Genomic DNA, 14297 nt, shown 5'->3' with positions numbered 1-14297 from the left:
ACGAAATTGTCGGTCCCAGTTGGCCATGGGCTCCCATGGCCCTCTTCGCCATGATCTGTCATTCTTTTCCTTTCCCCACTCTCTGACGTTTGGACGTTTGGTTTTTATTTACGATATACGCATCGATTGCTTTCGATTGCTTCCGTGCCGCCACTTACCTCCGCCCCTGGTTCACCCAGGTCGCCCTTTTTGCCACGCTTCCCTCTCTTCCCGGGAGGTCCTGGTGGGCCCGGTGGTCCTGTAGGGGAGAGAAAAGTGGGAAAGAAATTAATTACGGCTGCTCCAGTTAAAAGTGACACATTTTTTTTGTGTGTGTTCTGTTGTTCCTGTGGCGGAGAATTTATTTTGCTCATTAGTCTAGCTTTTCGAACGTTGCCGCTTTAAATCACTCGCGCCCTTAGCGAAAGATTGGGTCTAACCTAGAGATGTTCGGTGGATAGCAGATTTATCCGTCAAATCACAAAAATAAATCGTTTTGAGCCTAGCCGTTCTCGTGAACTGTTTCAAACTAGTCAGAAGATGAAATGTAGGAAATTGTTTAAATTTTCATGAAAAAATACAAACCATTTTTAAGGAAAAATAACAACGAAAAAAACAATTCTAAATTGGAATTCATTTTTCTCAAAAAAAGAAAAAAAAATGTGAATAGCCCTTGCAATTTCCAACAAGTTGTCCATGCATCGGAAGATGGGCACTTTTACAGGGAAAAAGTTTTTCTAGCAACAACTCATTCAAGTTTTCTTCGAAAAAATTACAACTAATCCTAATTCTGTTTAAAGTCAAGATAGCGATATAGCGTATTCGACAAAGTTTTTCGATCTTATCAAAATATAAACTGCTGTCGAAGACATTAACTTTCTATCTTGTACAGCTTCTGGAAAACATGACATTTTTGTATGGAGACTCCTAAAAAAATGTTTCACTCAGAACATTCTCGCGTTTGAACTGTTCTTAACATGGTTCTAAGTAGAAAAAAGTTTACAGACCATGAAAATCGCAATAATTTATCCATAAAAAAATCACGAGTTAAACATTAACCCTTTGCGGTAGTTTGTCTGCACTCAGCCACCACAATGAGGAATCATACTGAATATTTTATTCAACGCTGTAATAATTAAGATTTTTTCTAAATGAATTTTAATGTCTAGAGAACTTGTTAACGAATGTGCCCGGAGTTTCTATGAATAATAGGTATCGGTACTCGGTATAAACAAAATACATTTAGCGTGGAAAGATAAGAGGGTCTCTTTCAAGGGAGATTGATTCCGACCGCAAAGGGTTAATAGTAATTTTTGAAAGAAAACATGAAAAAGTTGTTATTGGAAACACTTTTTCCCTGTAAAAGTGCCGATCTTCCGATGTATGGCTTGTTTCAAATTGTAAGGGCTATTCATATCTATTTTTCTTTTAGAATTAAAAAAACATATTTTCGAAACATATCATATGAATTTTGATTTTCTAAATTTTTTTCGTTAAAATTCAAATAAATGTTTGATAGTTTTGGATGAAACCTTAAACAATTTACTTATATTTCATTATTTAACCAAAATTTTGTAGGTTTTACAGTTTTTGATAGAATTGTTTTTCGAAAAATCGAAAAATCTTAACGCAAAAACTATAGGACCTACAAAATGTTGGTTAGAAAATGAAATGTAGGGAATCATTTATGTTTTCATTGAAAAATATCAAACAAATTATCAAAGCAAAATTTTATTGAAAATAAAATATTTTTTGAATTTAAAATCGTTTCTCAGAAATATGTTGGCATAAAATTTTAAAAAAAATCTTCATGAAGGAAAAATTACACTCCAAATCAGCGTTAAAAAATCTTATACACAGATTGAATTTAATATTAAAAAATTGTGTCTCGAAACACGCCCCCTTTTAATCTATATATTTTTAATAGGAAACTTTTTCAATTCAACGTAGTTTGAAATATATATATATATATTTTTTTAAATATGAAACACAATACTTTGCGAGATTTGTGAATTTAAGAAAAGTAGTATGGAAAATTTGATCTTCATACGATTGTACATGAAAAATTATTTATAGCGTTTTTTCTAGGACTAGGACCGTTCTCGAGATAACGCACAATTAAAATAACGTTTATATTAATTTTGAAAATATTGCACGTGGCGAACAATATTTTTGATAATTTTATAAATTTCTGCAGCACTTCACTGTTTCTATTTATTTTGAGACACTATCCTTTTTTCATTTTGAGAACCTGTACGGCTTTAGTTTGTTTTTTTAAAAATATGTTCTTAAGTGTTTTTTGATTTGTGTTGATTTTCCATCAATTTAGAGTATACCTTTCTTTTAAATTTTGTGGTATTTCTTTTTTTAGTTTACAGAACAATCTCATTTTAATAAAAAGTGTTCGTACGTGTTTTTTTTGTGTGATTTTTTTCAGAATTTTCAAAATACCGGTCGGACCCGATTATATACAGATTCGATTATATACAGTTGAAATTTTATTTATTTTTTTATATTTCAAAAATGACCTATTTCAACGTTAAAGTGAAACTTAATTGATTATTATGAGCACAGTCAAATAAAAATCGTGATTTTGGTAGATTCTAATTGAAGGCTCAACAGTAATTGTTTAAAATGATTTTGCAGCGAAAATAAAAAAGATCGAAGTTGGGTGGCAGAGAACGAATTGTAGAGCGATTAGGGATCTTTTATTTTTTAAATTACTTTTTAAATAAAATAAGAATAACACCCTAAAAATCACAAGTTTTTCACTTCTAAAATGTTACTTAATAGTGGATTTAAGTTTCACAACTGCATCCTGTATTATTTTTTTTTCATCTTTAGAAGGGAAACAACAGAATTGTCCTGCGTAGCATAATTTTCAAATTGGAGCCAGTTTAAGGCAAACAGAGCCCGAAACAGATAAAAAGTTCATAACTCTGCCATTGTTGGAATACGAAAAAATACGTAAAAGCATTTTTTTTTATAAAATATGATTATCAAATCATGAAAGAATTTGGAATTTTTATATGAGAAAGGTATTTTAGAACATTATTATTACATTATTATCTTTTATGTTCAAGAACAGAAAAATTAAAAATATATGTATAAAAAAAATCACTTTTTTTGACTCGATTATTTACATGATTCGATTATATATAGGGAAAAAATCGGAGGCTGTATATAATCGAGCCCGTCTGTATTGAACTTTACAAACATAATATATATTTTTTGATATTTCGTAATAAAATAAAAAATGTTATTTTTTACTGCACAATTTTCTGAACATTCGTTCGTTGATGTTTTCATATGTGTGTATTTTTGAATTTTAAGATACGCGGTACCAAAATGATTCAGAAATGTATTTCGAAATTAAAAAAAAAGGTTTTGATTTTAGTGTATCGATTTTTGACATCGCTAGGGAACCACGCTATAGAGGCGACCCTTCTGGCCTTCTGGCGGCGTATATCATACTAACATTCCTTCCCTTCCCCTGGTGACTATAAGGACGTGATCGGCGTCGTTATTGACCATTTAAAGCTCGAATCACCGAAAATTGTACAACGAGAATGATTTGCTAGTCCCAAGCGTCAGTCTGTGTGTTCTTTGTGCAATTTGGTTGGTTCAGGTCAATCACGGAGAGCAACTACGAATTGTACAGTCTACCCAAGTTCAAGCTCAAGCTCAAGTAAGGTCCAATACTTCTATGATAGAGAAATAATGAAGCTACCTTCAGAATGGCAACAAATATTTCCAACAATACGATGCATATTTGACCCAAATCGGACAATCTGAAGCATATTAAAAATAATTCGGAATCCCACCCAAAAAGAATGGATAAGATTGTGCCGTGCAATACTTTAAAAATTCTGCTCTAAAAAATGTTCTCAAAAATGTTCTGACACGTTCCAAAAATCACGAGCCCACTTGAGTAAAAATTACAACAGTATTGGGTCTCAACATAAAAAAAAACAACTGGGACTCGAGAAGAAAAACAAAACTTTTTTCCAAAACTTCGAAATACCGAAAATACCAAAAATCCACAAACATCCAAAAACACGTACGAACATATTAAAAAAGCAGGCTCTCAAAATAATAAAAGTAGTTGGTTCCAAAATGAAAAAGAAAACATTTTTTGTACAAAATTTCAAATTAACAGAAAAATAAAATATTTTGAGCGCCACGTGAAATTTAGTTCTAATTTTTATTTTCTAAAAACATGTTCTAAACAAACTCGTACGAGCACAATTGAGTCACAAATTAACAGTACTGGATCTTGAAACAAAAAAGTACTGGGAAAAAAACACACATTTTTTCACAACTTCGAAATGGAGCAGTTCCAAATGAAATCGGCAAAAAAAAAAACATGTGTATTTGTTTTCCGAATAAAAGTTTGTACCCCGTTTGGGCTGGAGCAAATATGGATTTTCCACAGCAATTGGGAATTTTTTGACTCAAGTGTAACTTCTCAATAGGGCGTATCGAATTTAGCAAGAGAAATCTTTGATAATTTATGTCTCAAAAACTGTGAGTCGTACCGAAATAATGTCTTAGAAAGAGGTATAGGGTATTGATGTTTAAACGCAAAAAATATATGCACTGAGAAAAAAATTAGTACTCTATTTTTATTCATGAGCAAAAAACTTTAATTTGCAATATCTAAAATATGCATATAATAATTTTTTTAAATTTTTTTCTATTTTGACAAATTTTTGGAACATCGATTTTTAATGAATTTTCAAAACTTTGAATTTTTGTATGTTGATAATCAATATTGGCCACAAAGTATGATTCCTGATGTGATTTAAAACAAAAAAGCTCATTATCAATCTTCTTCTCAAGATATTTGAAAAATGTTTAATTTTTTATTATGCGTTTGTAGCATGGATGAGAAATCATCGAAGGTAATCGTTTCGTTTCGTTTTTGTTTTGTTTTCAAGGACTTAAAACTATGCAGTTCATTCATCCATATATCGAAGATAATTTATTTGTGGAAATTATAATTATCCCGAATATCCTTATTTTCTTTGCTGTTTGGGTGAAACTTCTTTACCGCAAAAAATTTAATCTGATGGCCACTCTTGACTACACCACCCAATCCGCAAGCAACACAACACAACACTACGAAATAAGCTGTTAATACTACAGGATTCATACTTTTGATCTGAATCCGCCGTCATTCAAACACTTCTCTGCATCTCGAAAAGTGACAGAGCAAACACAGTCAGCTACGTAAGAAGCGATCACTACTACTGATGCGCTGCCTTGCGTCCCCCAATTCGTTGGTGCTTTTGTTTGTGTTTTTTTTCTTGAAAATTATAAAAGCATTGTACTTAGAAATTTAAAAAAAAGGTTTTGATTTTTGTGTGTCAATTTTTCACATCTGACATAAGCATAAAATTGTTACTGGCAATAAAAATTCGTTTTTTTTTCTAAATTTCGAAATACCAAAAAAATTATAAAAATAAAAATGGAAGACCAAATGTGTTGCTAAGTGCAAACCCTGAAGAAGGAATGGTCCGATTTGAGCCGTCTTATTTTTTTGTATTCGTCTTTTCCCGTAAATCATTATAGAGCAAAGAGGGAAATCGGATAAATTTCGAAAAACTCTGAAGGGAAATGGGAACATACGACAACACCGTGATAAGCGGTGTTAATCTATTCGATGTTTGCGCTAGCGTAATTGATGTCTGTTTGAAAGAGGAAATAGATTTTTATCAAATTTTCAATGAATCAATGTTATGGAGGGAAAAATCGAAAATTTTTCGAAGAATTTCGAAGGGAAAAGAGAAAATTTTATTCTCATTTGTTCTGAAGTAGCATCGTAGAAGGCATTGTTAGTCCAATTGAAATTCGTGTTGACGGAATTGATCTGCGTGTTACGTTTATGTGAAATGTAAATAATTCTGAGGTGCTCCCGTGGCCGAGTGGTTAGCGTCACACCTAACATGCCGGGTGTTCGGGTTCGATTCCCGTTCTGGACAGGGGAATTTTTCGTCATAGAAATTTCCTCCGTCTTGCACTGTGGTCACGCGTACTCTGAAGCTTGCCACTCAGAATACATTCAAGGCGTGTTATCCGGCATAGAAATCTCAAATAAGTACTAGTATAAATGACGCAAGTAATACTACGTTGAGACGGCGAAGTTCCTCTAGGAAATTAAGACCCATTTAAGAAGATGAAGAATGAATTCTGAGGTGAAATGATACAATTCAAAAAAAAAATTGAATGAAAATTCACTTTTCCGTATCAAACATGTATTCCATGTAATAAAGATGCATGATTTATTTGTAAACAAATAAAGAATCTTTAACGAAAGATGTGGCTGATAACAATTTAAGATTCTAAAGGGTGTGTCACATCAAATTGCATCACGGAAAAAACGCTGTAGAAATTTAATTTTTAGGAATTATATCTTCAGCTTTCGCTTATAATCAGGTAAGAGTGTATAGATCACGTTGGCCATGCTTCACTGTCAATTTTTCGTAAATTTGGAAAAATGTCGTCGAACGAAAAAGAGCGTCGTGAATTAATCCTGTGCACTCATTTCGAGAATCCGGAGTTGTCACATCGGGACATCGGTAAGATGCTGGGAATCGACCAATCCACGGTCAGTAGAGTACTAAAACGATACTTCGAGAACCTAACCATCGACCGGAAGGTGAAGAACGGCAAAAATGGATGCTCCATCAGTGAAAAAGATCACAAGCGCGTAATTAAGCAGTTTATACGTGATCCGAGAAGTTCGGTCCGGGATGTCGCCAATAAGCTGAATTTGACAAGTTCATTCGTCCAGCGGACCAAGCAGCGGGAGGGCCTGCGTACATACAAGGTTCAGAAGGCTCCTAACCGCGACGAAAGGCAAAACATGGTGGGGAAGACGCGAGCCCGGAAGCTGTACACCGAAATGCTGACGAAACCGCATTATCTGGTAATGGACGACGAAACCTACGTCAAAGCGGTCTTTCGTCAGCTGCCGGGCCTGTTGTTCTTCTCCGCAGAGGACAAATTCAGCGTTCCGTAGGAGATTCGAAAGCAGAAACTATCCAAGTTTGCCAAAAAGTACATGGTGTGGCAAGCGATCTGCTCTTGCGGAAAGCGGAGCGCCCCCTTCGTGATGACCGGCACGGTAAACGGGCAGGTTTACCTTAAGGAGTGCCTACAGAAGCGCTTACTTCCACTATTGAAGCAGCACGAGGGCCCGACCATCTTCTGGCCGGATCTCGCTTCGTGCCACTATTCAAAGGACGTGTTGGAGTGGTACGAAGCCAACGGGGTCACCTTCGTGCCAAAGGAAATGAACCCGCCCGACGCGCCGGAGCTTCGCCCAATAGAGAAATATTGGGCGATTATGAAGCAGGACCTCCGGAAGAACCCAAAAGTTGTCAAATCGGAGGCGGACTTCAAGAGAAAATGGATATCTGTTCAAAAAAAACTACAACCTGACGTTGTACAGAACCTTATGGACGGAAGGTGCGAGCATACGGGCTTGGGCTCGAAGTATGAATAAAAAGAAAATGCCAAAAGTTGTTTAATAGTTTTTATTTTACTGTCTAAAATTTTCAAAAGGATCGGTCTACTGGGCGAATTTCTACAGCGTTTTTTCCGTGATGCAATTTGATGTGACACACCCTTTATTGACGAAATTCGTTAGAAGCTAGGCCATGCGGAGTCAATCGAATCTATTTTTCAAGTGCATTTGGCTTGAGAAAAACATTCCTTGCATTTTTTTCCCATGCTGTCAGACGTTTCTCCTATAAAAGGAGCAAACGTTTTCCGAACTCGGGTTTTGTTTATTTACCTTTGTGACCGAACTAGAATTGAAATAACTGTTGTAATTTGGGTAATTCATTGTTTTGTTGAAAGAAAAAAAGTTAATGGTACAATTCTACTGTTCAGAATCATAAAATTCTAACATTTAGTGAAAAGTAAATTGAGTTCTTGTGCAACCGTCTCTCACAAACCAATTAAGGTTTTCACGAGCCCATGCGGAGGATGTGCCGAACCTTCAGATGTTTGGCGTTGTGAAACTAAGAGTTGCTTTCGTATAATTTTTATTGAATATGTGTACTGTAAGTTTGAATCTTTGTGTCATGCGATGGTCATTTTACCTGTTGACTATAAATAAATAAATAAATAAATAAATAAATAAATAAATAAATAAATAAATAAATAAAAAAAAAACAAATAAATAAATAAATAAATAACTAAATAAATACTAAATAAATAAATTACGATTGAGTTTAGAGAATTTTATAAGCGAATAATACTGAAATTTCACTATCTACCGAAATGTCAGTTGGGCTCTTATGATTTTAAACGCTAGCATTAATTGATAAAACATTGTAATTCGTTCATTTTATTTAATTCGATCATTTTCGCATTTTAAAACAATACTTTCACCATATAGTGGATTGTTATATGAAAAGTAACACTTTTTTCCCCTCCTCATTATTGAATCTCTTTTGACATTTCACATTGACACTTGATCCTGACATTTTTGAATGAAAAAACAATTTTCTAGATTTCATTCTTCGACCAAATTTTGAGGTCTTCTTCTAGGTCAAATATATTATTATATTCAAATAACAAAAATTTCTATCTCAAAAACCATAAGACCTACAAAATTTTGGTTTAAGACTGAAAATTGTTTGCATTTTTATTGAAAAAATTCAAACAAATTCAAAAAAATTGTTAAAATGAAAATTAAAAAAAAAATGCGCGTCTCATACTGTTACAGTTTTTATAAAAGTTTGAGGAAAAAACCACGATCTGTTCAAAAAGTCATCCAGATTTTTTTTTTGGAGATATCGAGTATGCAAAGTTGCTCAAATGGCTCGTGTGACCATTGAAAAAGTAAGGTGTTAAAAATATTTCCGCGTAGTCAAACGTTAGCTTATTGAAAAAAACTTGAACAACGCTCGATTTGTGATGTTTACGTAATGGTTGTTTATTATTTCAACTCCGAATGCTGTACTTCCTTCCTAAATTGGAGCCAAGAAACTCTCAAAAAAAACGTAACATCCACCCGTCTTGTTTAAACTGCCATCAAATTTGTGTTTCCTTCAGGCGATTTGCCCCGCGGCTTCGGAAACAACGAAGCAAACCGCTGCGAAAACGATGGCTACAGATTTTGGGAAATTCGATTAAATCATCATCAACCGAAGGCTGGGGGGTCACCAGAAGAATATTCTTTCGCAGCACACTGGGGGGAAATGACGTGGTTTTCTGCGAGTGAAAGCCACTTCCAGCGCAAACGGGAAGTTAAAACTGCTGCTGCGTTCGCATAGTGTGCGCCCGTAATCCACTTCTCTGTGGTGTCACTCTCTCGCGAACGCCGTGCCGTCCTCGCGGTCACGTCTGAGGTCGTTTAATTTAATAATGTTCCGCTGGAGACACTCCCATTCATTCCCCGGTTTTAGCGATGTCTTTTTATTTTCGAGTTTGTGATTCGGTCGTAAATCTGCACGGAAAGCGTGGTGTTCGGGATTGCAGAGTAACGTTTACGTTGGAATATCGAATATACAGTAAATAAAGGAAATCATTGACGTTACGATAATATTATTTAAAAACAAAAAAAAAAATCCGCGGATGCTTGCATATATATGCACGGCACAGCGAACCGTTTGTTTTCGTTCTGCAATTGCTTTTGTGCAAACAATCTGACAGAATAAATGTTATTCTATTCCGCTGTGTGCTATCAACTTCGCCATCCATCCTGGAGGGCTGTGGAGAGCGGAATGGGTGGTACAATGTCGGGCTCGGATCGGTTTTCCTCCAACCGATACTCAATTAGTGCTTTTTACGATTATTGACGTCGCTTTCCTGAAGGACCGACACCCCTCTTTCTTCGTCCGCGTTCGGAAGCGTTGCTCTCAATTTCCTCATCTCATTTTTTTTTTTTGGGTGCTATCGGAACTTTCCTCCCCAATGTTTCGGGTCGGTGAAAGATTCAATTTTCTGATCCTACGCGTGAACAAGTCGGCCAGATCCCCGTCAATTGCTATTCGAAGTGATTCCCACTCGGCGGAAGGCGGAAGGCGGAAGGCATTCGAACTGGATCAGGTTACAAACCGCTTGTCGGCTGGCTGCTTCCCACCCTCTTTCCCCGTGGACCCCAAACTCCACACAGGTCATAAATAATCATTGCGAGTGAGAGGTTGGGACTAAAACGCTCGATTGGTCAATATCAAAGCGGCGTGAGGATATTAAAATAGAGACCATCGACGGATGGCAATAAAGATGGAAACGGGCCGGACTGACAGACATTCGGATGAATTTTAATGAGAATGAACGAAAGAAAAAAATGCACTGAAGGGAACCACCACCGAGAGGCGATGGAGACGTTGAGAATACGTATGGCCCCAAACACGAATCTAGCCGAACAACGAACGGCAGTTTTACGACTTATCGATTGGTTAACAGTTTTGGAATATTATTAAAACCACGCGCCACGCGCCTTCTCCTCCCGATAAAATAAATGGTTGGCCGGTTGGTTAATTACGGATGGCGCGGTGAAAAATTTTATCTTGACACCGGGCTAATTAGGCGATCGGCGCTGGGCGCTGTTGTGTGCAAAGTCTGCAAAGTCAGTAGGCGTTGGATTTAGTGTCTGTCCATTGGTGTCATGGTGGCGATGGGAATCGCTTCGCAAACGGCGCTCGTAAAAATTCAATTCGATGTGTGTTGATCGCGGAGTCCGAGATAGAAAGTGGAAATTATGAAATTTGACAGTTTATGGCAGCGTAAACCGTTGCGAAGATTGAATAACTGAAGTTTGATAAATCCGACAGGCTGTTGAAAGTAAGCCTTTATTACATTGTTTGTTGGTAGGAACCTCGAATTAGGGCAGTATTCTAGTCTACAAAATTGAAAAAAAAAATTAAATGTAGGCAATCAAGAATTAAAAGGTGTCCCACATCAAATTGCATCACGGAAAAAAACATTATAGAACACCACACATTGGGTATATTCTCTTGAAAATTTGGGTAGAAGTAGTTTAGAGTGTATTGTAGTTTACACTGCATTTTTGTCACTGTCAGTTTTTCGAAATTTGGAAAAAAAAATGCGTCACCCAAAAAGCAACGTCGCAAGCTCTTTGAAAATTCTCAACTATCTCATCGGGACAATATTCAGCGTTTATTCTAAGTGGTATTGTTATACAGCGCATTTCATTAAACCTGCCTTGGGGTTTTGAGGTTCATTTCAGTAGGTGTGAACAAAGAATATATTGCGGAACTGCGAACTATGTTTTATCGGGTTTGAAATGATAGTTGACTTGATAAACCGTTGACTGAGTGAATGCAGCCCCAGTTCTTCCAAATTGTTCATTTCAGTTTTGTAGTTTTGGTTGTAACTCACACCATATCCACAGAGCTACTTATTGAAACGGTATGTGACCGGAAAATCTTCGATTTGTGAAGTGGTCGTTTGAAAAATATAGGATAATGTGTTGTATAGTATAGGCCCAACAATAAAAATACAATGTCACAATCATTTGAACTCCCTAGTGTATTCAGACCGCTTGAAGTTCTCCAGAATTCGGAGTAAAAGTCGCTTTGTTGTTGAATTCATTCAATATGCTTGTGGATTTTTTGCTTGTGAAGATTTGATCGGGACGACCGCGCAGAAAAAAAGTACTCCACGTGAAGGAAAAAAGTAGAAAAGGTACGGTTCGGGACGACCGTAGAAAAAATTATAATGATAAGAGTGCGGATCGGGACAACTGTGCTGTGTACTAATGAAAGTAAGATTATATGCGGATCAGGACGACCGCGCAGAACAAGTACGGATCGGAACGACCGTAGAAAAAAAATATAATGGTAAGAGTGCAGATCGGGACGACCGTGCTGTGTAAAAATGGAAGTAAAATTAAATGCGGATCAGGACGAAAGTGCAGAACAAGTTCGGCTCGGGACGACCGTATGGAGAACAAGACTTGACTCGATATTTTGTTAGTTAAACCTCATAAATACACCCATCATCATATACAGGTCGGACTCGATTATATACAGACTCGATTCTATGTGATTCGATTATATATGGTTCGATTATATACAATTTTAGACTCGATTATATGCGATTAAAAATTTTTTTTTTTTTAATTTCAAGTATGACTTATTTCGAGAGAAAATGGAATATTTCAACGTTTAAGTGAAAGCTAATTGACGATTATGAGTACAATGAAAAATGCCAAAATCGTGATTTTGGCATATTTTAGTTGAAGATCCACCAGAAATTGTTTAGAATGATATTGCCGCGAAATTGAAAAAAGATACAAGTTGTGTGTCAAAGAACAAATTGTAAAGCAATTAGAGAACTTCAATGTGGTTGATAGAAATATTTTGGTAAAATTAAAGTAACACCACAAATTTTGAAATTTTTCACTCCAAAAATGTTACTTAATTCCACTAGTTTGGAAGTTTCACAACTGTATCCTGTATAAAATTTTCTTATCTTTCGAATGAAAGCAACCTAATTGTCCTACGTAGCGTAAGTTTTGAATTAGAGCCAGTTCAAGGCAAACAGAGCCCGAAACAGAAAAAAAGTTCAATAGATAACGCAAAAACGATCATTATGGTAAATGGATTTATCTCGTTGATAATAGTTAACAATATTATCAAGCATATAAAAAAAAAACACACAAATGTAGACTGCTGAATTTTGAGGAATGATTGAACAACAGAATTATCTGAAATATGTGCAGCTATTAGGATTTTAAATGCTTGTGGAGCTTTGAGAATATTGAGAATAGTCAAGCAAAATATTACAGTTTACGAGCAATTATTTTCGACAAAAACCAGATGCAGATTTTCACAGTATATGCATAATAATCTCAATAAACTTGGCATACAATTGGAATGAAGGATTGAATGGTTTTTTTCTTAATTGGGGAAATATCATCAATGCTTCTCAGTAAACAAGTTGTTCTGAAACTTGTCAAGCCATTTACAAAATGTTCAAGAAATATCACAACCAATTTTCCCTAGCATGTCACTCGCGACAAAAATATTAACAAAAAAAAAGTCACAGGAGGGTTGTGTACAAGACACGACCGCATAATTGACGTAGGATTCCGTTAGGTTATCTGTTGATTTTGACTAATTACATCGTTAAACTCTTTGATAATGATTAGGTGGACCTGAAAAGGGCCGTTTTGCTTGGTTGTTGGGTATTGTTTGTTCATTCCACCAGTGTTTAACGGGTGATGATGACAGAAGGATGATAAACAGTCGTTGGATGGTGCGTATCAGATAAAGGATACCGAAGTGGAACGAGATATGATGAGAACCGCCCTCTATGATCCTAGACGAGATGCCTCTTGTGATATATATTGATGAAATAAAGAAAAAAAAATCACCAATGTAATATAAGATAATTATTAATACCGAACACAATTATCAATTTTTCTTATCAGTAACAACATGTTACTTTAATATAGCGAAAATATATTTGAAATGGGAAAGGTAATTTTCTTTTATAATTTTTACTTTCTGATTCTTTATTCAACCGAATGCGAATTTTAATTGAACTAACAATACCTAATACTATATGTACACCTGATACTATATGTACTATATGTAGTGAGACTCTATGTTGTACGGGAAAGGGTTAACACAACGGCTATCGTATACAATTTTACACCTACCCTTGTGCTAAATTTTTCACAATACACGATCGGACATTGATATGGAGTTTCACGAAGCAACCAACAAAAAAAAAATTAAATTTTATTTGCTAGAATTATTTGTATCACTCTTCTTACTTGCAATATAATAATGCCCCCGACTTTCATGTATTTCCAATGCCGATTTCCATCAGGCAGCTTGGTTGTGATGTCTCTGTTTGGGAACACATCTCGGCGGGAGCAAAAGCTCCCCCTACTTTCATGTATTTGCAATGCCGATTTCCCCTAGGCAGCTTGGTTTTGATGTCTTTGTTAGGGAACCGCCGCATGTGTCGTCAATTTCGACCAATCAGAAGTGGGTATTTCCGTTAGGAAAGGGGTTGAGATTTTTCAATTGTTCAATAGTCAGTTGCATGACACATATTATTTTCTTCAATATAAAAAAAAATGTTATGGAGCGCCGAAATCGATTGATGCAAAAATTTCATCAATCCATCATGAAAGGACTGAGCAATAAGCGTTTGAAATTGGACAATTTTCGCGATGTGCTCGATTCTCGATTTTCAATTTGTACCCCAATATGTTCCCGAAAGACGTAATCCTACGGAAAAAAAAATTCAGTTCGAACCATTAGAGGAAACAAAAGGGAACTATCCAAATCAGCTTATCAAACGGAAGATAACATGCCTCG

The 14297-nt window shown here is 35.7% G+C and overlaps 1 protein-coding gene across 10 annotated transcripts in view; it reads right to left on the bottom strand.

The window, feature by feature from the left end:
• The window catches only part of LOC129766673 (collagen alpha chain CG42342), a 520858-nt gene that overhangs the window by 268611 nt on the left and 237950 nt on the right, over positions 1 to 14297 (bottom strand). For all 10 annotated transcript variants that reach the window (XM_055767263.1, XM_055767276.1, XM_055767284.1 and 7 more), the window contains one exon: positions 159 to 238. In XM_055767263.1, the coding sequence (XP_055623238.1) occupies positions 159 to 238 (80 nt within the window). The remainder of the gene's footprint in view (positions 1 to 158; positions 239 to 14297) is intronic.

This window comes from Toxorhynchites rutilus, chromosome 1 (assembly GCF_029784135.1).
Source record: "Toxorhynchites rutilus septentrionalis strain SRP chromosome 1, ASM2978413v1, whole genome shotgun sequence".
In the NCBI taxonomy this organism is placed as follows: Eukaryota; Metazoa; Arthropoda; class Insecta; order Diptera; family Culicidae; genus Toxorhynchites; species Toxorhynchites rutilus.
This window is presented reverse-complemented; position numbering and strand designations above follow the sequence as displayed.